General features: G+C 33.3%; 2 protein-coding genes across 6 annotated transcripts; both read right to left on the bottom strand.

The window, feature by feature from the left end:
* Positions 1-6,161: 6,161 nt before the first annotated feature.
* Positions 6,162-11,638, bottom strand: LOC141670819 (uncharacterized). 5 transcript variants are annotated; one of them, XM_074476831.1, is made up of 11 exons: positions 11,464-11,638; positions 11,249-11,354; positions 10,826-10,862; positions 10,662-10,731; positions 10,384-10,488; positions 8,830-8,980; positions 8,650-8,732; positions 7,925-7,991; positions 7,712-7,822; positions 6,468-6,561; positions 6,328-6,370 (listed from the first exon to the last, which is right to left on the bottom strand). In XM_074476831.1, exons 1-10 carry the CDS (start codon positions 11,492-11,494, stop codon positions 6,558-6,560), a joined length of 765 nt encoding a protein of 254 aa, XP_074332932.1. In that variant the 5' UTR covers positions 11,495-11,638; the 3' UTR covers positions 6,328-6,370; positions 6,468-6,557. The 5 variants fall into 5 exon arrangements, with proteins under 5 accessions (XP_074332934.1, XP_074332932.1, XP_074332933.1 ...); XM_074476832.1 differs by having other exon boundaries at positions 6,341-6,370; positions 7,139-7,822; XM_074476834.1 differs by lacking the exon at positions 7,925-7,991 and having other exon boundaries at positions 6,341-6,370; positions 7,139-7,822; positions 11,464-11,629.
* Positions 11,639-13,640: 2,002 nt separating this feature from the next.
* On the bottom strand, positions 13,641-17,825 carry LOC141671963 (cytochrome c oxidase subunit 5b-2, mitochondrial-like). Its single transcript, XM_074478434.1, has 6 exons — positions 17,595-17,825; positions 17,325-17,404; positions 17,104-17,154; positions 14,221-14,287; positions 14,059-14,138; positions 13,641-13,927 (listed from the first exon to the last, which is right to left on the bottom strand). The coding sequence occupies exons 1-6, from the start codon at positions 17,743-17,745 to the stop codon at positions 13,871-13,873; spliced, it is 486 nt and encodes a 161-aa protein (XP_074334535.1). The 5' UTR covers positions 17,746-17,825; the 3' UTR covers positions 13,641-13,870.
* Positions 17,826-25,382: the final 7,557 nt, after the last annotated feature.

The following is a 25,382-nucleotide window of genomic DNA, read 5'->3' on the forward strand; positions in this document are numbered from 1 at the left end:
AAGAGTTGGTACCTGTATTTTTGATGAGGATGACTCTCCTTACTCCATGGCCATGAGTGCATAGTTTCCTACTTCCTCCTCATCATCATTATCTGAATCATCCCAACTCTTTCCTTCTGCAATATAAGCTTTACTCTGTTGCTTTCTTAGAAAATACTTTGCCTCCAATTCAAGATAGGTCTTGTCCTTTTTCACTTTCTTTGGCTTCCTACATTCTGTAGAAAAATGGCCCAATTCATCACAATTAAAGCACCTGATCTTTGACATGTCAACAGATCCTATTTTGTAGCTATTTTTGCTTCCAGAGTTGTATTGTGCCTTTGCCTTCCAGCTGTTGTCCTTGTTGGATGTGTGTCCCTTGTTTTTGAAGAACTTTGGCTTCTTTACTATAATGTTAGAGAAATTTCTTGCTAAGTAAGCCATGGACTGACCTAACTTATCCAGTTCATACAAGGTATAGAATTCATCCTCTTCAAGTTCAAGAATAACTTGCTTCTGTGGTTCCTTGTTCTTGTGCTCGTTACTTGAAGCAACTGGAGTCTGGATTTATAGTTCATCATCAGATGACTGGCTGTCATTAACAACTAGTGCACTTGATCCATCAACAATGTGCCCTTGACCAACTCTTAAAGATTTTATTTGGATCATTTCCAGTTCATAGGTTTTTAGAATATCATAAACCTCCAGTGTCATTCTGCTCAAGTCTCTCCCTTCTCTTATAGCTGAAATTTTCTGTTCTAGATGGTCAGGAAGGGTGAGCAAAAAATTCAAGTTAACCTCCTTAGCTTCATAGTATTTTTCATGAAGCTGCAAGTCATTAATCAGCTTATTGAATCTTTCAAAGATATCAGTTATACTTTCTTTAGGTTTAGCCATGAAACCCTCATATTAAGACACCAGTATTCTCCCTTGGTTGGATCTAACTTCCTCTGTACCTTCACACAGAATCTCTGTTTTCTCCCAGATCTGTTTGGTTGTGTCACGGATGACAATATTATTGTACATGACATTATCAAGTGACTCTATCAGAACTAATTGCAGACCACTTTCAAGAAAAACTTTTTCCTTCTCAATGTCTATGTATTTTGAAGGATCTTTAGGACCATAGTAAGCTGGGATGACCATGTCTCCTTCTGTAGACTCTTCAATCCTTTCCATAGGAATAAAAGGTCCATTCTTCAGAATCTGAATGTACAAGGGGTTGGCCATCATTAGAAATAACATCATCTTCTTTTTCCATAATGTGTAGTTAATCTTATCAAAGGCTGGTATCTTTATACTGCTAATCTTCTGTGTATTCATTCTTCCAAGATCTTTAATCTGTTTGCTTTCAGATTTTGCTCTGATACCACTTGTTAGGTAATGAATACAACACAGGGGGTGAATGTGTTTTGGATAATTTTTAAAGTTTTTTGAATGTTTGTTACTTGGTTGACAAAGCATATTAGAAATGCAGTAATATTATGTTATTTGAAAAAAAACAGTGCACACAATATTTCAAAACTCACTTAAGTTTGTATTAAAATCAAGCTAGTGTTTTGCTACAAATCCTGGGTTCTTTGTAAGTAAAGAACTCGGCTTCTTTCTTGAGAGTGTACAAGAAAAACTAGATATGTTTGATACAATTTCAAAGCAAAGGACCAGTATTTACTTTATAGATTAGTAAACGCAGGTTTACACAACATGCAATAAGATGTACTAAACCCTACTTTAAGTTATCTCTAAAGCTTTCCATTTCTGGCATAGTGTATCTTTACAAATTCTGTAGATCTGTGACTTTCCTTTGTCAGTTAATCTTGGCCTTTGGTCTTGTACTCTTCAAGCTGCTTTTGTAGACTTTTCAATCTAAGTGATTAGATCGTTTGTTGATTGATAATCTTAAATATTTAACTTGTCTGCATTCGGTACTTGAGGTTCATATCGAGATCTCCAGCTTGATCTATAGAGAACTGACATCTCGATAAGTATAATGGCTTATCGAGATCTCTTAGTTCTCTATAAGTCTCTTTGACTTGTCGAAGTCTCTTAGTTCTCTATAAGTGAACTTGGCTTGTCGAGTTCTCCAAATTTCTGCATGTGAAAATGACTTATCGATATCTCTGAGATCTCTATAAGCATTTTGATTTGTCGATATCTCGGAGATCTCTAATGAGAAAATTGACTTGTCGATATCTCCAATCTTCATATCTTCATTTTGACTTGTCAATATCTCTTAGTTCTCTAATGCAGAACTGACTTGTCGATATCTCAGAGATCTCTATATACATTTTGACTTGTAGATATCTCTGAGATCTTTAATGATAATTTGACTTGTCGATATATCCAATTTTCATGTCTTCATTTGCCTTGTCGATATCTCTGAGACTTCTCTATAAGCTGTTTTGGACTTCTCGATAAGTCATTCTGGAGTTCTTTAATGACTTCTCTATATGCCTTGATCTGTGACTTGTAGATATCTTGACTTTGAATATTTTTCCTAAAACATATTTATTTTACTCCAAGTTTCTTCACAATTTCTCTGAGGCATGATCTTTTTTATCTTCTTCCAGAGTTTATTCTTAGCCTTAAGACTGTTTACAGAAAAATACTCTAGTCTAATCTTTGACATTTTACAGACTCAAGTAATACAGTACAAAATACAAATTTAGATTATCATACAACTAATTCTTAGGGCTGCCAATTTAACTTAGTCTTTTTATGATACAAGCATGTCTTGCACAATAACCACTTATTTCAATAATAAACGTGCACTATTATAGTGAGAAGCATGGCAAATTTCTAATTTTTTTATTTTATATTTTCATATATTTTAGTTCATCATTTTTGGCATTTTTTATTATGAAATTGCGTTAATGTAAGTTAGCTGTAGTATTTTTTTTGGAAAATATTTGAACCGGTTAGGTTGTTTTCTTTTGTAATCACAAGTCACAATATAGTCTACTTATTTTGTTTTCATTTTTTTAATTTAAATGAAATATATCATAATTATTAATATATTTTTAAAAAAAAACTAATTCGGTTCTTAACAACCGAACTGAACCATCCAAATTATTTCGATTCGGTTCTGGTCCGGTTCCAAAAAAATAAAAGTTTGGTTTTAGGTATTTTCGGTTCGGTCTGGTTTTGGACCGAACTACCCGAATGCTCAGTCCTAGTGGTTGGGGCAGCGGAGGTGGAGAGATCGAAGATAGTAGATGACATGGGTGGGGAATTAAATAAATTTAAAATATAAAATGAGTGGTTATGATTAGTGTTACAGAAATCGGCGATTTCACCGATAAATCGGCCGATAAATCGGCCGATAAATCGCTCTAGGGCAACTAACAATATTATAAAGTAAAATTGGAAAAGAAAACATATTTTGATTTTTCGGTCAAAATCGACGATTTTTCGGTCGAAATCGGCGACTTTCCGGCCAAAAGCCGGCGAATGAAACACGTGATTTCGGGTCTGTGGAGATGAAACTGGTCGTAGGAAGAAGAAATAAATTTCATGTTGAATTGACAAAGACTAACGATTTGAAATTAATTAGGCAGACATCGGAATGGAAGAAGAAGGGTGAGAGTACACCGGAGGATAAAATGAAAGAGGGGAAAAAAGTTGATTAACACAATTTTTTAATAAAAAGGGCACGCAAAACAAAGATACAAGACTTGCTGGGTATTGAAAAGACTTGATGAGCTATTGAAATGATAATACTCACAATTATTGGGCCATAAAAGACTTGATGAGCTATTCAAATGATAATACTCACAATTATTGGGCCATAAACAACATCCCTGACAATATTTACTCATACAAATATTTATTTTACATATATATTTTTAAAAAATAGTATAAAATATGTCTGATTTTATTCTGATTTAATATTCCGATAAATCACCGAATTCCGATAAATCGCTAATCGGTAGTTTAACCGATTTAGTCCGATTTCTGATTTTTATAATCATGGCTGTGATATAATTTAGGATAAAAAAATGTGGCGGAGATTATATCTCAGTTATCAGAATAATTATGATTTTCGTTTGAGCAACTCCCGACAAAAAATATTAATAATGATTTTTGGGATTTTCCTTAGAGCAACTAGCAAAAATACTACTTCGATTTGGAGATGTGATGACTAATGGGGGTAGAGCTGAGCAGAAAACCAAAAAAAACCGAATCTGAAACCAAACCCGTTAAAATTCGAACCGTAAAAATCCGATCCGAAACCGAAACCGATTTTCCAGGTTCGGTTATTGGTGAAAACCGAACCGATAATTAAAAATAAATAAATAAATAAATAAAATATAATTAATATATATATATATTTTAAAAATTAACATCCATGTTTATGTGCGTAGTTCCGATTGCATTGGATGGTTTCAAACCTGGGCTGTTCCCAGATTTACATTATGTTGAGCTTTAGTGATTAAAGCCATTAATTCTTCTCTTAAGTTAATCTGTTACAGGAGATGTAGTACTACATATAGCTTGTTTTTTTCGGTCGCTAGTCATGATTTTTACTACTGACTTGCTCCTGTCAAAAATCATTTCAAAATTTATGAAATTTTCATTATTCACCAAATTTTCAAAGTAGTATAAAGTTTACTAGCTCATATTTATTTTATTAATTTTATTGGATGCGGTTTTATAACCGAATCCGATCCGATAAAAACCGAATCGAGGTTTTTAAAACTGAACCGATAACTTCGATTGCGGTTTTAAATTTTAAAAACCGAGGATATGCGATTTCGATTTTATCCAAAATTCGCCCCGATACGCCCCGCGCACTTTCCGGGACTCTGTCCAAAAAAAGGACTAATAAGCTAGGATGGTGCTTATAAAATGAGCCTAAATCAAATTCAAAATAATAGATCATTAAACTTGGGTTAGCCGCAAACTGAGTGTCGGACTGCTGGACTGGACATTTTTTGGAAACTACCAACGTAGAGCTGCTACAGAATGTTGGTCTCAACCCACTCGCATTATTAGGGAGGAGCGCGGGGCGAATCGGTTCGGGTTTAGGTTAAAACCGAAATCGAAACCGTGAATCCTCGGTTTTTAAAATTGAAAACCGAAACCGAAACCGCAACCGCAACCGTCGGTATGGATTCGGTTAAAAAAAGTTCGGTTCGATTATAATCGGATCGGTTTCGGATTTAAAACCGCAATCGCATAAATTTAACAAAATAAATATATCTTATATAATTAAAAAAAATAAAAAAAAATACATTTAGTTAAAGTTTTTTATAAACCTTCAGACAAGACACGAAAAAGAATGATTAAAGAATAAGAATATTGGGCAATCAGGTTACATGAGAGTGAATTGAGCATTTATATATTGGTTTAGGAAAAAAGAAAGAGTGCAGAGATGCTAAAATCGCAGTCCAATATAATCCTTTTACTGCCCGGACAACTAGGAAAAAATTAATAAAGAAGCAAATTTAAGCAAAAATATTTCAACCTTGTGTTAAAGAAAATAGGTAGTTACTAATTTTAAAGTTTAGATATATTAAATAATATATATATATATATATATGAAATAATCGGTTCGGATCAGGTTTTTACGGTTCGGTTTCTAATTATAACCGAAACCGAAGAATTGGTTTCGGTTTCGGTTTCGGATCGGTTCTTTACGGTTCGGTTTTGATGATTTTTAGCAATTTCGCTTTCAATTTCGGATTTTTTCGGTTTTTTACTCACCCCTAATTATTACCTCACGTGCTTACCTCTTGTGGCAGGAGAATGAGATTGAGGGTTCGATTCCCTCTTCGTAATGAAATATTATATACAATTGCTACTTATCCCTGCTACTTATTCCTATTGCATCGCTCAATTTATGTATGTATTGTATCTCTCGCGAAATTTGAATAATGTATCATGTACGATATTACATACCTCAACTTCTAAAAAGAAATGTAGTTATTCTCTAAATCATTACAGAAAAAAATGGATTTTACTATAGCGACGCCCGAATTACATCGCTAAATTGAACATATGTATTTATTGATAATAACTAAAAATGCAATTCAAAATCTCAACCGTATATTCTATGATTAATTCATTTCAAGGGGAAAAAAAAAGACAATTAGCTAGAAATATCATAACCACCCGTGGCCTTTATTCTTAGATAAAATATAAGATGAGAGTGTTTGTTTTACATAAATAATATTACAACATATGAATGTAGATTAAATCATAGGCCTCACAGTGTACGGATGCCATATACCGCCCCTAATGCCAATGGTTGTACTTGTACTTGTTCCGTATATAAATTGACATATATATATATATATATATATATATCATCTAGCCCTGGAGTCCTAAGTTCCGAGTAAGCCAGTTGCAGACTTCATTAGTCTCTTGAGGAATGGTGTAGTGACCTAACCTGTAACACCACCATCAAGCTCTCAAGCTTTAATATACCTATTAATTCCGTGAGGACTCGAGCAAATTAGTTAGTATTGAAGCGACACAAGTAATACCCGCTATATGTTCTGAAAATCAGGTTTCTAAATCCGGCAGAACTTAAGTTGTGCGCACAATTTTCCCCGTGCATGTATGCTACTACATCATCAACTATAAAACAAAAGCACCTTATTAGTACTTGGTATTAATTATATCAAGTAGTTGTTGTTGAGAAGCTTAGACTTGCACACAAGTGTGCAATAGCATTAAAGTAATAAAATTAAATAACATCATTGCAAAGATTAACTCTAAAACTTAAATTAAGCATGCTTTTTGTTTAAATTTTGTATGCTAAATTTTATTTTTCATAATCTTATAATTTATATCTGAGTTTTTGCGGCCAATCAAGACACTTCTTTCTTCACAATGATAGCTCAGTCTTTTTCGTCTCTTCTCTTAAAATTTTCTCCTATATATTTTCTTTTTAATAATAATTTCTCGCACATCTGGTATTTCAATGATTCCAAATTTCATACTAAAAGATATGACACGGAACAAGTGCCATTTCCATTTCCGGGTGTGATGCAGGTTCCGACGCGGTGCAACGATTGAAACCAAAGAGTTGGAGTAAAATAAGTTAAAAGGTTCAAATGGGAATGATGCTCTCCAGAAAGGTCAATTGGGAAGGCAGACTTTACTATTATTTGATAGATATTATTACCAGGTAATAGTGGTTAAACTAGCTTACCCCTGCCGCTTTCACCGACTGACAATGAGTCAATTGCATTCCTTGTCAATGGCCTTAAGCAGTCGTCCTCAACTATAACTGAAATGTATAATATGCTACCAAGTTTTATGCAGAAAAACCTCTACACAAGCATAAGCTATAAAAGTGATTGAGGAATCACAGTACCTCTCAATGTTTGACATTACAGAGTGAAGTGGACTCGTGAGCACCCAAGTTTGACATTACAGAGTGCAATGGACTGGTGAGCATCCAATCTAAGATGTACACTTCTGCGTAAATATGTTTTACTACTTGCGAGCTGATGGAATAAATATGAGAGACGACGTCTCTCAGAGATATACCAGAAAGACAAACATATCTGATTCTTCTACATTTCATTCTTTTGGTTGCAATGATGCTATTTTTGCATGGTGGTTTTGAACTTTCAGTTAAGCTTTACTTCAATCTCATGTGAAATATAATAAAATTTTACATTGAACGATAATCATGTACAATCTAGTAATCTTTCACTCTATTTTGAGATTTCATACTAGAAATTGAATACATGAATGCTCATTCCGAACAACCACTTACTACAGACAAAAAGCTTGGTCCATCCTCTGCGGATTTTCTGAAACTAGAGTATCACCCCAGCCAGAGAGGAACATTCTCCAATCTAAAGGCAAAGAGTTTAGAGGAATACTCCTGCTCCAAAATTTGTTAGAAATTTGACCGTAATAGTCAATTTTCAAATTCAGTTTGATATCAAATCAAATCATCATATACCACTAAAAAACTTACACGTACATTTCAGCTATCAACAAGTTACTAGCAATCAAAAGTATTATATCATCAGCAGCATGACAGCAACATCCTAAAATTTGCATAATATTTAAATTTTTATAAACCAAAATCAGTCGTAAGTCTGCAGCATTTATATAGAAATATTTTCATCTAAATTATCAAACAAAAATATTTAGGCAAGATAATCGTTTGAGGCGTTTTAATCATTATAATTATGAATACACACACATGTGCACTTGCACAGAGACAAAAGGAGTACATTCAAAAACCGATGAAATAACCTATACAATTTTTATATATCAAAAAAAAAACTAAATATTACTTTAAACTATAATATATAGCTTTCAAGAAACTGGTAAACAAGGATAGCAAATCTGATGCTTGTATGGTAGAGAAAGTAACTGTTTAAGGGAGAAAATCAGTAAGATGGCAAAAAGCTTGCGAATGAAGTCAGTCTAATGACATACTTTCAAGGGATTTGTGCAAACTGCTATCCAACTATTTTTTACAATGAATATATAGCCTACTAACATTTAGCACAAACATATCATGAATATAAATATATGTAATCGTCAAAAAGTTGGATGATCACTAAAGAAAATTATATTACCACCATAATAGAATCTTTAATTATAACCAAGTAAATTAGTGCACATTAATAAATCTTATAACATGATATAATACAGGGGTTATACTAACTAGCCATCTAGTATAATCTTTGGGAATACCTTGGCCATGACAGAGCAAAATGGGTAAGGATGTTGCAAGCCTCCTTGCCACTTGTGATCTTTCTAGGCGGTTCTTCAGAACCCTAGTAAACAATAGCAGTTAAAGTGGAAGAAATGTTTATCTCGAATAATAATGTATTATATATCACTACATAACTGCACAAAAATTTACAACCAAACCTTGAACAGGGAAGCCAGCCACTGAGACCAACAATCACACTGAGGTTAAGGGTGTACGGGTTTCCATTTCCATACTGGCCCAGGACATGGCACATTGAAGAGTAAAGAGCAGTTGCAGCACCAATACTAAATCCCCCCACACCTAGTTTGACTGGATATGCACACAATTATAGTAGGTATAATGGAAAAGCTGTAACATGTTATATGATGCATAATATAGTGTACTTACATACTATTGCAAACTAAAGGGTAAGAGAAAAAGAAATACAGATTCTGAACAGACAATTTAACTGTTAAACAGAAAAAACTATCATTTTTAGAACATGGAAATTATTTGCATAAGTGATTAGTCTCTCCATCATACTAGACACAAGTAGACGACTCATTGCCTGTGTATACAGAGGTGGTGAATCTATTATAGAGGTGGAGGAAACTATGACCAAACCAGGCATGCCCAGTGCATCCCAGTCTTAAAGCAGGGTCTAGGATAGATGAAGATTTTTGTACAGATAATATAATCTAATAATACTGCGACACTTACACTCTCAGCTGATTAGGTAAATTAAGAAACAGAAAGATAGATGACGCATTTAATAAAATATCATGCGTGAAAATGGAAATATCATAAAGACTTAGCATGGAAAAAAATACTCAATAAAGTTATACCTAGAACAAGAGAATCACAAAGATATAGAGGACTAAGATGATGGCTAAGGGTATTAACCTGTATATATTTGGATGTAACTTGACAAATTACAGGTGACATAGAGCGATAAGGAATATTAGGTAACACATAATAGGAACGTTCAAACAGGATTTCTGTTTGACAAGTAAACTTTGTTCCTTCTAGCATGAAACATACAAGTGCTATAATATTCTTCAAACTTAATTTTTTGTTAAAATTCCTAAAGCAGAAATCTTTCTCGGTTATTGATTGAAAAAGCTACCGTTAAAACTATGTTTTAACTTTTAACTATCTGAACACAAAATAATTACAAAGTTTCTTCGAGCATAAACCTAAAATGATTAAAAATATAAATGTTTTACAAAATGTCTGAAATGTAGGTTCTGATGCATTCAGTAATCCTTCTTATTCTCTCAAATAAATCTTTGCAGTTAAGTGATCATATCTCTAGATAGCTTACCACTCCTTACGTTCGCAAGGATGAAAATACACTACTATATATATATGTGTAAACAGAAATTAAAAATGGAAACAGAGGAAACATAAAGAGCGACAATAAAGTAAAGATCTAGAACATAGATATCCAAGATACTTCTTGGCATTAGCAGTTCAAATTCGAAGAAGGTAGCTACCGATATAATGGAATACATAATTACATAAATATTTGCGAGAATGCTATCTGAACATGACTAGAAAGAAGTACAAAGGGAAAACACTTGACAGCGTTATTTATAATATCCAAAACCCTTTTTATATCTTAAATTTGCTAAAGCATTTATTAAAGTCCTCAGTTTTAGGTTGGCATTTCTTTTTTTTCCTTTTTTTAATGTATGCATGCAAGTGTTAGAAACTCTAAAGATAGAACATACTATCAGCAGGCTCGTTTGACAAGAGATTTGCAACATGTTCTGCTGATGCGTCTAAGCCCTCCAAATCATCAGGAGCATCTTCTGAAATCTCTCCCACGTCGCACCCTGATATTGTTTTAATCAGCATTATATTCCCTTCTCTAATATCAGTCTAGGTAAATAAGTTTTAATACAAACGTAAAAGGCAGTGTAATTCTGAAAGTATGAAACACTTGATTCAAGATGGTTTTGGAGCCTCAAAGAGATAGATTAAAACAACTCAAGGCTATAAATCTTACAAGCGGTGCAAGGAAAACCTCCAAACAATGCAACTGGACGAGTAGGAGCAGTTGGACAAATCCACTTAATCTGAAAAGATCACACAACAGGACCAAGTAAACATATATGCATAATCATGTAGATATGGTAAGTCAGCAACTCAATCTCATGTAAGAATCCTTACATTTGGTAGAGGGAAACTTTCCAAGAGCTGTGACGAGCTGTAAAAGAAATTATAAAATGAAAACATAAGCGTTGTAGGATTAGATATTTGCTTAAATTTTACAAGTGGCAAAAAATTCTTATAGATTTAGATAAACATTTAATAATCTGGTTCATACTCCACAGTAATGTTATAACTTTAAGCTAGTTTCTTAATGACTCCATGATTAATTATGTTTCAGTTTTATTGATGATTTATTGTTGTAACAAGTACTTACAAAGATACAATAATAGATTGTCAAATAGGAACATGTCATTAATATTTTACGTGTAAATGCATCAAACACCACATGGACAGCACAGGCACCACAATGTAACTAGGCACGCCGCCATAACAACCATGCATGACAAATTACACAAAGTGCTGATTTACCAAAACTGTTACCTTGATCCAGAGTCACCAATACCATGAAGCCAAACTATAGTTGCTTGATGTCTCCCTTTAGGTCTGACAACATAAGTCCTTCCAAATTCATGGGTGCTCCTGTTACCTGAGGAATTAATAGGAAAGGTATGAAGCAAAATATCAGAAACTATGGTGATAACATTGTAAAACAAACAATGTCATTACACAGGACTAAAGGTGGTGAAATGACTAACCAGAACCTAAGGCAGACCTATTATAGTTCATGTTAATCTAAATTGCAGTCCTTCACAAATAATATGGAGAAATGGCTGCAATGAATAAACCAGAAGCGAGCTGCTCTATTTATACTTGTTCAAGAGGGTGAAAACGTAATAAAACCCCTATATCCGCATTGACCAATGACCACGTTTATCTATCATCAGTTATACACTGTCTGGAACTACCTAAAATTGTGATAAAGAAAGAGAAAGTCACCCAAATGCATATATAAAAGACAACAAAAAGTTCAAACTTTATGAGCAAAGAATCTACAAACAAAGAATAGTAATCCATAAATGACCCCTGGAGCAAACCAACCTATGAAATGGCCACTGGTTTTAATGGAAGTTGAGAATAAATTCTCCAAGTCAGTGGACAAAGAAAATACCTTCACTGATAAGTACCTCTAAAATTTTCCACACAAAATAACCAGAACCCCATCCTTGGAATTCAAAAATCTAATTAAGCCATATTATATGCATACACAATCCACCAGGCTAATTTCTTAAATAATATATGTTGAAATTTTTATTTTAAAGCATTAACCATTGTGCACAAATCCAGAAGCTTTAATATTAGATCAGACCTAAAAGAGTTAAGTTACGAAAACTCGAGTTGTAAGGAAAGGACTTGCCAAAATTCATGTCGATAATAAATTATAAGAATATCGTTACATATTAGGAAAGGATTTAACAAGATTCGAGTTATGTTAATATTGGGCATTTAATTATTAGGAAAGGCTTTACCAAGATTCGATTTATGAGAATATTGAGTCCCGGAGGGAAACGAACTTGAAACCTTCATCGACCATACTAAGTTAAGTTACCCATTCCCCCAAAATTTCAAAGTGTTAAGAAAAAGATTTACCAAGAGCACTAGAAGAAGCAATGCATATACAGTTTGAACTCGTAGGTGCAGTAAGGGTTAAAAAACACACATGGACTGCGAATTTTAGTAATGAGGACAAGATATTCAAAAGCAAATGGACCTTTTCGCTCTCTTTTGCCTTTCCATTCTTTACCCTTTGGAAGTGCACAAGATTTTGTTTTTGTTTTTGCTTTTGCACCACCTCAGATTCCGAGACATTTTTTTCTTGGATACAAATCAAGAACCGAGTATAAATAAATACATTAACGTGATAAGATAAATTGATACTCTCTATTGGAAGTATAATAATTAGACTCTATTTCCCGTTTAAATTATTTCTTCTAATTAGACTCTTTATTCCCATCATGCATCCACATATGCTGTTCTTGATTCTTGAAAATCAGTGTTTTAAAAAATTTGGGTTGTAAGAAAGCTAGAAGAACTTTACTCACTAGAAAGTTAAAAATAAATTTGTAGTATGATTAAAAATTATGTTATGTGAAAAATGGGAGAGACAATTAAAACTAATAAGACACATAATACTGTATATCATAACGAAATGAAGTTAACCTGATCTATAAGCTGAATTTAGATAACATTGGACTGCTGGACGATCCTCATTGCAGTAAGACATCGGTGGTAAACATTTCAAGTACGATTTTGAAAACTATTCCAAACAGTTTTCAAACATCGTGATGCAAGTATGAGACCCCAATGTTGACAACACAAAAGTATTTCAAGTGTTAATACCAAGTAGAGAAAACATGCTTATAGATTCTTTCAATGAACATGGAATTGGAAAATCCTCTCCGCTTCAAAAGTGTTTTATTCCTCATATAAACTAGTGTCTTTAATGACATCGGATGCCAACCAATTAAACAATTGATGTCATTGTGTGATTTCGTGTGTACGTATCAAGCAAATGTAATGAAGCCACATTGATTCCACGATAAAAGTATCAAGTAAGATCACAATGCTTGCAGATGCTTGTGTTGCTTCTTCAATAAATTGGAGTCAACCAACTAACAATATGTTTGTTCCATAATCTGATGTTGGGGTTATTCCAGACCAATACTACTACTCAAGGCATCACACAACTTGTGAACATATAAGCTTCCAGTTGTCTATGGCAATTCCTTTGTTCACTCACAAGCTTAAAGCCTTGATTGAGTACAGAATTTTTCTAATTTTAATTCAAATTATAACGATTTTTCCTTGTAATGGATATAACATACTTCCATAAGCAAAAGACAAACAATAAACAAAAAAATATGATGAGAGAATCTATTGCCAAGTATAGTATTGTCATTGATTATTCAATGATAAATCAGGAACGGTTTAATGAAAATTATTTATCCAGTTGACCATAGATCGATACAAATTGCAACCTAGAGATTTCCAAAAACAGTCTGAAAACAGACTTCAAAAGACCAACTCAAATGGCTGATTCTATGTTGTGTGAGGCCTCCTTACCAACTAATTAGAACTTATTCCACCCTAAATTTGCATGTCAAATTAGTGATGATCGTCTCCATGGCCATCAGGAGGTCCACCGGGTCCAACAACTTCAAGCTGCAATATTATGCAACAAACACTGTATTAATACTTCAAACTAAATCACTATATGTACTTTTCTATAAGAGCCACATTGATGGGTCTAAGACAGAAGGGTTTGCCAAATACGAACTTCAGAAACCTCTTACCTTAAAATACTGTGAACATACTGGACACTCATGAGGCTTGCCTTTCTCCAGCCAAAACCACACAACATCGTGCTCATCCTCTGAAAGTCAAAACCTTTGCAATATTAGTGTTACTCGGATAGGAAACAAACAAAAGAAGATTGAAGTTGGAAACTTTCTAACCTCCATCGACACCAGGACATCCAACTATTCTTTTGTCATAAACAGACTTCACTATTGCAGGTGCTTCCTACAAGCAAAATAGTGTGCGCTAAACAAGAATGATAACGATATAGAAAATAATATCAACAAATATTTTAAACTTAATTAAGCACATAACTACCGAGGCCTATAGATAACAAAAACATAAATTAGCCATGTGTAATAATTAATTTATTTATGGACATAAAGAAATGTAATCACTTACAAGCCCCACCATTGCAAAGTAAAATCAATAATTCATAACTCCATAATTAATACTTTTTGAGATGTTAATAAATGATTCAAAGTCCTAGTTATAGTTTCTGAAGCTAAGAGCAACTCCAACCCAACACTATAACACTATAATAATGTAAGTTTTAGTGTAAAATGAACTCCAGCCCAACACTATAATAGTGTCAAAATTACACCAACAAATAGTGTGACACCAAATTTAGTGTCAAAAGTGCATCTGGTGTAATTCTTACACCAATTTGGCGTAATTCATAATTCCTACTTTACCCTTGTCTTTGTTAACAAAAACAAATTTGTTCCCACCATATCCTATTTATATCCTATTATATCCAAACAGGGTATTTACTTTTTGAAAAGCAAGTATATCATATATCTATTTAGACATTTAGTGTAAAGTATAGTGTAAATGGGTTGGAGTTGGTTGTGTAAATGGTGTAATTTTGACACTAAAATAGTGTAAAAGCTACACCATTTTAGTGTCATGGATTGGAGATGGTCTAATGCTCAAGTAAACGTGAGCCACTGTTAACGTGAGCAAGGGTCTCAAAACAGTTTATACATATAGGATACCAAAAAAATAATAAACCTAAGTGATGTAAGATGCTATACAAAGCTCAAGTAAATTCTATATTTAGCTCCTTCGAATAATTAAGTATAAAAAACTTTAACAAAGCATGTTCAATCTATTCTTGTTATACTTGTCACTTACCTGCTTTCTAAACATGTGTTTGTCACTTACCTGCTTTCTAAACATGTGTTGGATATGTTTTTAAATACAAAAGTAATCCATAAATCATAAAGTTCAAACATAGTTGATATGTTTTCAAACCAATAGTTCTGGTTTAGTCCAAAGAAACCTACAAAGCAACAAACTCCTTTCTAAGATCTCCAGCATCAAATGTACAAAGCGGCAAACTCTTTTCTAACTATATCCAGCATCAAATCGGTACCAAGCCCCAATGCCCTTGATGGAACTAAAACTAATCCTTCCACATCAGTCATCACACAAAAAGACCAGACCCACAACTACCTTGTACTTTTAAGATTTTTTATTCAGACCCCACATCATCAACAAAACTACATGCATCTATTATAGTCCCTATATATGTTTCAAGTTTAGCAGCTCAACAAATTACTTCGTTCTCTAAGAAGTGCCCTTAAACAATCTCATTTAGATGATTCTAATTATGAAGCCGCAATTGATAAATAAGAGCTAAGAGGAATTGGAGAAGAATTCTTTAATCAAGAAAAGTTTATGAACATCTACCATATGCTTTTGCAGAATTCATCTCAACAATTGTATAAGATTGTGCTCTCGTCGTCTCCTGCATATACTTTTACATGGAGATGTGGCAGAGATTTCTGAAAAATTAAACTAGTTCTTATCTATTTTATATTTTATTTTGTTATTGGTGTAAATGTAACTATTTGTCTGATACTTAGAGAATTTATGAACTAAGTTATACAGTAATAGTAATCAACTAGGAAGTTAAATGCATGGTATCATTGTATTAGTGATCTATAAGTATTCTAGGTAACTGCTAAAATTAGTTTCTTATTATCCACTACTCCTACACAAAGAGATGCATGATTTCATAATAAATAGATTTTGAGCTTTACATTGTTAAATATTAACAAAATTGGGAATTTATTTGTATATCTGCTGATTCTCCAAGAAACAGATTTAATCTCCTTTTTACTTTGTATAAAGAGAACTTGAGGTGATCGAGCATGAAATTATACTCCGGCTAAAATGCTTGAAGTTTATTACAACAAAAAAAGAACCATCGCGTGCCCTCTTCAAATAACAACCATTAAAAGTGAAATGTGGAAACCTAGGATGGTACATTTATACATAGTAGAGGTCTACAGGACCTAGTGATAGAAATTAAAAGCAAACAGACATGCAAATTGTTCAAGATGAAGACCATTGTGATCCCTAAATCTATCCTCCATAGAGATAATTGTATTGCAGTGTAAACAATTTTAGAAAGACCTGTTGTATTTCATGTTACGGGAGGGCATTCGATCCAATTCAAAGCCAAACCAAAACAAACGAAAACAGCAATCTCATAAAAACACTGGACATAATTGGAAAATATTAACTTTGTACACTGAACATTTTCAAACATAATGCAGTATAGTTTATGTTTATACCGAGTTATCATCTGTCAATATTAGTTTCACAGAGACAAGATATTACAACGAGAAAAATACTGAAAACATCAATCGCCGACGAAAAATATGGACTCCAAGATCCAAAATATAGACACTAAACATTAGAAATCAAATAATATACTGCCGGAACGTTTCATTTTTCAGATAATTAAAAAAAATAACTTCTATCGAGTTACACAGGAAGAGCATGGACCATCCTAGACTACCAACTAATACGCACAACAAAAAAGATGTGCACAACTAATAGATGAAAAATAGATCACGTGTATCACATAACAACCTGTAGCATTGTTTAAATTTGAGGAACTGCAAAACCAGACTTGTTTACTAGTCAGATTATTTAAAAAAAAGGAACACAGATACCAAACATTTCGTAAATTATGATAAGCAACAAATGTTTATAGCTCAATTGGGGAAAATGAATAACATCCTCACCTTGGTACCAAAAGGTCCTTCCGGAAAGTTGATGTCAAGAATGTTTCTTCCCTATAAAAACAAAAGATCCAATCCACCATTAATGTCTAAAATAAACGAATTATACAAACACAGAATTATCAGTATGTACCAAAAGAAACTCTCAAAAGATCAAAAGCCATGTTTATACAAATACACACAACTGTGTCTACATATACAAACAAAAGTATTTGATGGTAAACCTGAAGCTGAGCCTCGAGTTCTTCACGCTCGTGGCCAGTAGCAATTGGCATAACATCTTCAATCCTTATACCTTTACTCTCTGCACCCGTATATACGCATCAACAATTATTCACTTAAAAACAATCTCAACAAACCCTAATTCTAATTCCAAATACATAAACACATAATCTCAAACATTACTTTATAATTAGGGTAAATAAATCTATAATTTGTACAAATAAATGAAATGAATCGAAAGATCTAGAAGAAAATGGAGGGAAGGAGGATACCGGAGACAGAGGCGGCGGAGGCGGCGGGGGATAAAAGAGGAGAAGTGCGCTTAAACGGCGTCGTAGAGTGAAATCGAGGGGCGGAAGAGACGCGACGGAGAGAGCGGGTGGCTAGGGTTTGTAAATCAGATGAAATCAGTCTTCTCCACATTTTCTCTCTCAAATTTTTTAATCCCCGGTCAAGAGCTAAAGGGAGAGGAGGAATGTGTACTTGCAGAGGCTGCCTCTTGTAGTTGACACTTGGCTTTATATACTAAATGTTTTTACAATTTTTTTTTCTTTTTCTCCGGGAGAAAATCATTTGATTTTTGGAAAAAAATCAATAAAATTTGATTTATTCATAAAAGATATTTGATTGGTTTTATTTTTAAATTTTAATTTATCATTGTTGCAGGTTGTTTTTATTATAATAAAATAGAAGATTTTTGCTGAAATAACGTCGATAATTGCGGGATCAAATAGATACTTAGGTAGACTTATAATTAGGTTTATCAATTAAAGTGTGTATGATTTGGCGGAGGAATAGACTGAATCTATGAAATTATAGTTTAAGGGCCTTATAACTGGGTATAAGGGGAATCAAAAACTCATTCAAATAAGCCTCACACGAGAGTATACGTGCTCTGACGGTGCTATATATGTGTGAAAGGCCAAAAAAATCCCCGTAAACAGTCTATATGCCCCTACATATACGAGATCAAATCCATTGTTATTCTTGATTTATCTCATAAAATCATTTTTATCTCTTTTCAGTTGGGATTATCTTAGTTAACAATGTTTATTAATTGAATATTTTTTATATATATATACATATATATCATGTGTATTCTACCTCACATATGACTATGAATACTCTTAAAATGATCATAATCTCAAAAATAAGTTATAACATATATCGTTATATAAAGTGGTAATTATCTTTAAAAGTCGTAAATATGTGTTAAAAAGACATTAATACAAGGGTATCCATATCTTGTATGGTCTTCTAATTGGGTTTATGCGCTCTTTCGGGCTACTGGGCGGGAACCTCATGGCGATAATCAAGTCTAGGAGCCCAGCTTTTAGGAGCTCTTCCAACTGTTGTGAAATAGAATCCTCTAGCATGAACATGTGTCAATGGGCTATTTACCCTATCTTTTGGCCAACCATTCAATATTATCACGGATTTGACCTCCTCTATAGGGGCCTAAATTTAACCTATACAAGATTTGATAAGAACTTCTGATAGTTTCCGTCTGATATCATCAATTAAATCTCACAATCTCCCCTAACTTGTGTATTATGAAAATATATACAAGTTTCAATTGATGATGTCAAAATTATCTAAATGCAGAGTTCAAGTAAACATATTCATTCTTACTTCAGTGAATATCAGACTCTACTCTTCATTCTGAACTCTAACATAGTCTGGAAAATCTTCAAGAAACTTCCTCAGGAGACTTTCTTCCATAACCTCCAAATACCATTGCATCCTCTGTTTGTGTTCTTTCAGTTCATCTCTTGATTCATCATTCTGATAGATGGCAGCCCTGAGTTCATGTAACTTTGAATTTTCAAGAGATAGATCATCCAGTTCCAGAAATTCAATCCTCTTTCCACCAGGATTAAAAGTTAACACTTTAGTCCCTAGACTCATTTCTATCTTGACTCCTCCAATAGGAATATCAACAGCATATTCAGTTTGATCAATATACTTTGGAATGTAGTTAGATTTGTAAGGCATTCCTCTCTGCTTTAACTATATCAGATTCTTTATAAATGCAGACCATATGGCAGTTACAAGATTAGTTATCTTGAGAATTGTAGCAACAAGTTCTAATTCCTGCCATGGTTTGTCTCTTAACTGTTCTTGAGTCAACCTTAGTTTTCTCCCAGATTCTAGAAAATAAATCATTTTCTCTCCAACAAGATCAATAACAATTTGTACTGATATGATCTTCTATAAGTCTTCAAGCATCACATCATCTCCAATGTTTGTTAGATTAGCATGCTTCCTTAGAATCAAAGTGTTAGGTCATACAACACTGTAGAAGGGGGTTGAATACAGTGTAGAATACAATCAAATCGATTTCGAACACAAGTAACAGTAAACAGATATATTCGATATCATAAACTTTGTTACAATAGAACTGTTCTCTCTCAGTGATGAACACATATCACGAGAGCTGCTAGGTTACAATGTATGATCTTCTCGATAATGATAACACATGTAGTGTAAACCTATGTCTGTGTTTATGTTAGGTCACACACACACTGTAGAGGGGGTGAATACAGTGTAAAGTACAATCAAATCGAACTTTAATAACTCAAGTAACAGAAAACAAACTTTATTGAAACAATAAACTCTGTTACAGTATGGAACTGTTACCTCTCAGTGATGAACAAATATCACGAGAGCTGCTAGGGTTACGATGAATAACATTTTTGATAATGATAACACTTATAGTGTAAACCCTATGTCTGTGTTTATATACTACACAGTTACAAGATAATTGCTAATTGATATGGAATATAATTCTGCTTCCTAAAATATATCAATCAGATATCTTTTCTTCCAAGTATTCTATACTTCATAGAATTCACTACACCATAAATGGCCTACAGCAACACCAAGAAAATGTTACAACAGGCCCAAAAAAGTGTTACCACAGCCAGAAAAAGGCCTAAGGTAACATAAAAATTAAGTTGCTTTTTTTCGAGTTACCTTTGGCCCCTAAGGTAACATTACTTTTGCCCTGGTGTAACATTCACTTTTGTGTTACAATAGCCGTCAAAGGTAACATTAATCTATGTCTATAGTATCACAATATGTATGTTACCTTTGAACTCAGAATTTTCAAAAAAAATGGGGCCCACCAGTGGGGCCCACAGTGGTGACGTGGCATGTAGGTTCCGCAGTGGTGACGTGGCATGTGGGTCCCACAGTGCTAGCATCAAATTTGTACCTGGGGTAACACTTTGAACAACCTAGTCTAACACTTTATGAAGCTACTGTAACAATTTACCAGGAAGAAAAATGAAAAACTAATATTATAAAGTGTAAAATCGACTGCAAAATTTAAAAATATATTACATTAATCTAATACATTCCAAATTTCATAATCTCAACTACATTCATAACCAGTTTACCATCTACTTAAATCACAATAAATTTAACCAATACAACCAACTAATCTACATCCCAAAACTTAATCCACTTCCTGCTAGTAGCTGCCGAGAACTTGACACGTATGCATTCATCAACAAATATATAGTTGTTACGGCTGAAATGAGAAAGAAACAAAGGTTAGGTCATACAATACCCTATATATATACCCCATGCAAAAGTATTGTACTTCTATATTCTATAACAACTACTATTTTACATACCTGATGCATATATACATACAACAATACCTGCAAACTCAATGATGCCAATGTATCTCTCCATCTAGCTAGCATTTTTTGCTGCATCAACATGAACAACAGCAGTATTATCTAAAAGAATGATAAGAATCAAGTACTAAAAAATAATCAAGTATTATCATTTGTTTAGCATGGACATCCTGGTAGGCTTAGATAATCATGTAAAATTAAGCCTGGAACAAAAGTAAAACTATTTTTTCATATAGCTTGGAATTATTAATGTGTAGCAATCATGTTTGCAACCAACTAATCTAAACTACACTTAGATTAGAATTAATAAATGAAGTGATCAACATTGGCTGCAAACTCAATGATGCCAATGTATCTCCCCATCTAACTAGCACTTTTCGCTGCATCAACATGATCATGGGGTATCTCTATTTGTTTTCTTTAACTTTTCTAACACTAGCAGGATAAATTTCTTATGAACATAAAGTACTAGAAAGTTGAATATGAAGTACTAACAAGCTGTTTCCGGTTTGGAGAATAACCTCAGGAGCCATCCAATATGGGGTACCCTTCATTGATTTGGCACCGGTCATCGTAGACTATGCAGAAACACAAAATGGATTTGATATATTTGCACTTTGATACTAGGATTTTAAATAGTAAAAACAGTATACCGTATAATATAATTATAAGTGACAAGAGCATTTTCCATACTAGTTCAACAACTTTCTTAGATGCTCCAAAATTCGCAAGTTTAATGCACCCCTTATTATAAAAAAAAAAGGATATTTGCCCCCTACATATAGCATATGACTTAAGAATAAGATAAAGGAGCAGTCAAAGAAAAGCTTCTTTGCTTCCCCAGTTACAAATTTCCGAAAAACAATAAAGTACCTTGATGTCTCTGTGCATTATACCATTTTTGTGAAGGTATTCCAGTCCCGGTAACAGCTGTTTTGTATATATTCTCAGAACATGCTCGGCACATAAGTATAATAACCCTGTATAAGCTTCTACCGCAAAGATGTAGGTGAACTAAATTAAATCACGATAAATAGGAAACATTATTGGTAGCTCTTGTTTTAAATCATTATAGTTGTTTCCAGCTTAGCAATGGCCAATATATACATCCTTATGCTCTAAAAGTTCACTTATTTTGTTCATTACCAAAATAATTAGTTTCAAAACATATGTAATAAGTTTCATTCACTTACAGACTCGGGAAAAGAACCAAACTTCTCGAGGAGCGGCGGGAATGATCCTCCTGGAACAAACTCTAACAAAATATTAAGTGAATCATCCTCTTTAGTAGTTCCAAGATATCTCTGGAAAGAAATGGAAAAACAAAAAAAAAGTTATCAGATACGTGAACATATGTCCACATAATTCCAAATTTACTGTACTCACAACAATGTTTGGATGAGAGAGATTCTTTAACAACTTCACTTCCTCCTCAAGTTCCCGACCATGAGCCTGTATATAAGCATGTTCATCGAACAGTGATTTACATTAGTATCAGGCTATTACTATTAGAATATTATTACGGTGGGAAATTGAAGAGAATCATCAGAGACATTTACCCTGCAGAATCTTAAAGCATACCTACTACTGTTTATGTTTCAGATTCAGTAGTCATCTGCTACAAAGATATCTATGCTTGGCTGATGAACTATACATACAACAGTTCTCCGTGATGTTGGCTCTACTGCAATGGTAAGCCTCTTTCTTTGTTCAGTTGATAGATCATTTACTCCTAGGAGTCCAACTATCGCATTTCGCAGCACATCCAACTCAGCTAACTCCATCACTTCCTCAACAAACATCTAAAAAGTGAGAAAATGTTAATATATCAACCTCGTCTGATTTGGTTAGACAAATCCAAATTCTTGCTCTAGTCAAATTTACTAAATCTAACAATCAAACTAAATAATTTTTTTGACAAAAAAAACTAATTAAATTCTTATAGTATAAGAACCAAGTAACAAAATAACCATTTTATGCTTACTCTACAAAGAAAATTAACTAAATTAAATGAATAACCTTATTGTAGAACGTACATCAGAAGCAGCAAAAAAGAATCTTATTCAAGCGACAAGCATCTCAATATAATTATCTCTCTCGTCTGGATCTACTCAAACATCACATATTCAAAGTCGTTAGTTCTTGTAATTGACATAAAAATACTACATAAAAACATATTAGAAAAGGAATCACGTTATACTTGCATCATATAATCACATACCTAAATATAAGAGAGGGATCGAGTACCTTAATGTAGAAGGGAAAGCTAAGCCCAAGCTCAGAAATTCAATTAGGACCTAAAATAAACCAAACTAAACCTGGAACAAACTGATAAAACCAATTAATTGGAGAAAAAATCAAAAAACAAAAACCCCCAATTCAAACATGAAAAACCTAGTCTTGTTTGAAACTCGAATCGGTTCAAGAAGCCCCCATATCCATCAATCTGCGAAAATCTAGCTCTTACTTGAATGAAATCGACTTTAGTATACCATTAAAGCAGAGAGAAACGCAGGGAACAGCGTAGAGAGTTGAGAGAGAACGAGCAAGAAAGGGAGATAAAGGGATAGAGGTATAAAATATTTTAACTTGCCCAAATTTTAACCGGCTAATCTGAAAAATTTGCCGCTTCTTCGAATTTTTTGGCCCAAATTTTAGCCCGCCTGTACAATTTACCACTTCTTTTGTATTTTAATTTTCTTTTTTTCAAATAAATTATTTATTATAAATTATAATCAAATTATTTATCATTTAAAAATAATATCACTTGCTATAATTTATAAATCCAACCAATAAAATTAATTTTATCAAATTAGTTATTTTTAAAATCAAATAATAGAATTATTTATGTTTTTTATTTCTTTAAAAGAAAAAAAATTATATATTAAAAAATATATATTATTAATTCAATATGCAAAACAAAAAAATTATTAACTTATTTGATTAAAATTATATTTTTAAATTATTAGTTAAATATATTACAAAGTTAACTAATTAAGACACAAATTATTAAAAAAATGATAATATATTATTGGTTGATACCCTATGGTAACATAATTTCACACATGTTGCATGGTGTAACACTTTATGTCTATAGTAACATGTTAGAAAAGCTATGGTAACATCAAACATGTAATGTTGCAGTAGACAAAGATAAGCATAGCTAATGTAACATTAGTTTGTAACATTAATGATCAAACTATTGCGATAGGCCATCTATGGCGTAGTGATTCCTTCTTCATGCATATCTCTTCTTATGTTTGTCTCGATCTTCTTTCCTTTAATCAGCTGCTGCCCTTATCTGAACATCCTTCAGTACTTAAGTTCTGATATCCATCTTCTGATGATTATCTCCTGATAATATAAGTACTGATATCCTTAAGTCCTGACTTCCAGTAAGTACTGATTTATCCTGTTTAAGTAAGATCTGAAAACTAAACATAAATCATATTAGCCATGACATTATCAAATATATCTAACAATCTCCCCCAACTTATAAATTAGCATAATATACAAGTTTAACAAATATTTGATGATGTCAAAAACATTAAGTACAAATGCATGAGAATTAGACTAGATAACTACAACTAACAGTCCTTAAAGCTTTACCAATCTTTAACTTCTGATAACAACTTCAGTCTGTACAAATATCAGAATTTAAGCAGTTGTAGATCTTGGCTTGGCTTCATCTTCTGATCTCTCTAATGTCAGGAGTTGTTCTGAGATAGTTCTTCAACAAACATCTCTCAGCATATCTGAGTTCATCAATCATCCTCCTTTTAGCATCTTTAAGTTCTGCAGTATCTTCACCAATTTGAAAGATTGCAGCCCTGAGATCATTAATCTTAGCTTTTCTTATATCCTGATCCAGTCTGATCAAATATGCCTTATCAGACTCAAAATTGAATTCCACAGCCCTGTAACCCATAAAGGTAGTTATAATCTTAGCAGTGTTGGGCTTCATTTCAACTATATCACCCTTGTGATCTATGTACTTTGTAAGATATGTGTTGTCAGACTTAACAGAATAAAGCCTTTTCTGTCTCTGAATCTGATCCTTCAAATAGTTTGCATCACTTTCTGTTAATCTATCATTCACTTGAAGTAAGAATAGTACATGTGACGGCCTCAACCCCGGGGTCAGGAGTTGACGTCACTAAACCCCATTACCAAAAATATAAACAATAGAATTGCTATTAGAATATACTAACTTGACCCCAAATCAAGATCTGATCCAGGTTCAAGTATAATTCAGGTTCTCATTAATACAAACTCTTTATTCACTATCTAAGACACACTACTCTATTCAGCAACTCTTCAGACCTCATGGTCTGATACAACTACCTCAGAGGAGCCAGGTCCAGTAGGGGCGGGAACACATGTCGGTATGACTGATCTTCTAGGCATCTGTGA

This window comes from Apium graveolens, chromosome 7 (assembly GCF_009905375.1).
Source record: "Apium graveolens cultivar Ventura chromosome 7, ASM990537v1, whole genome shotgun sequence".
Taxonomy (NCBI): Eukaryota; Viridiplantae; Streptophyta; class Magnoliopsida; order Apiales; family Apiaceae; genus Apium; species Apium graveolens.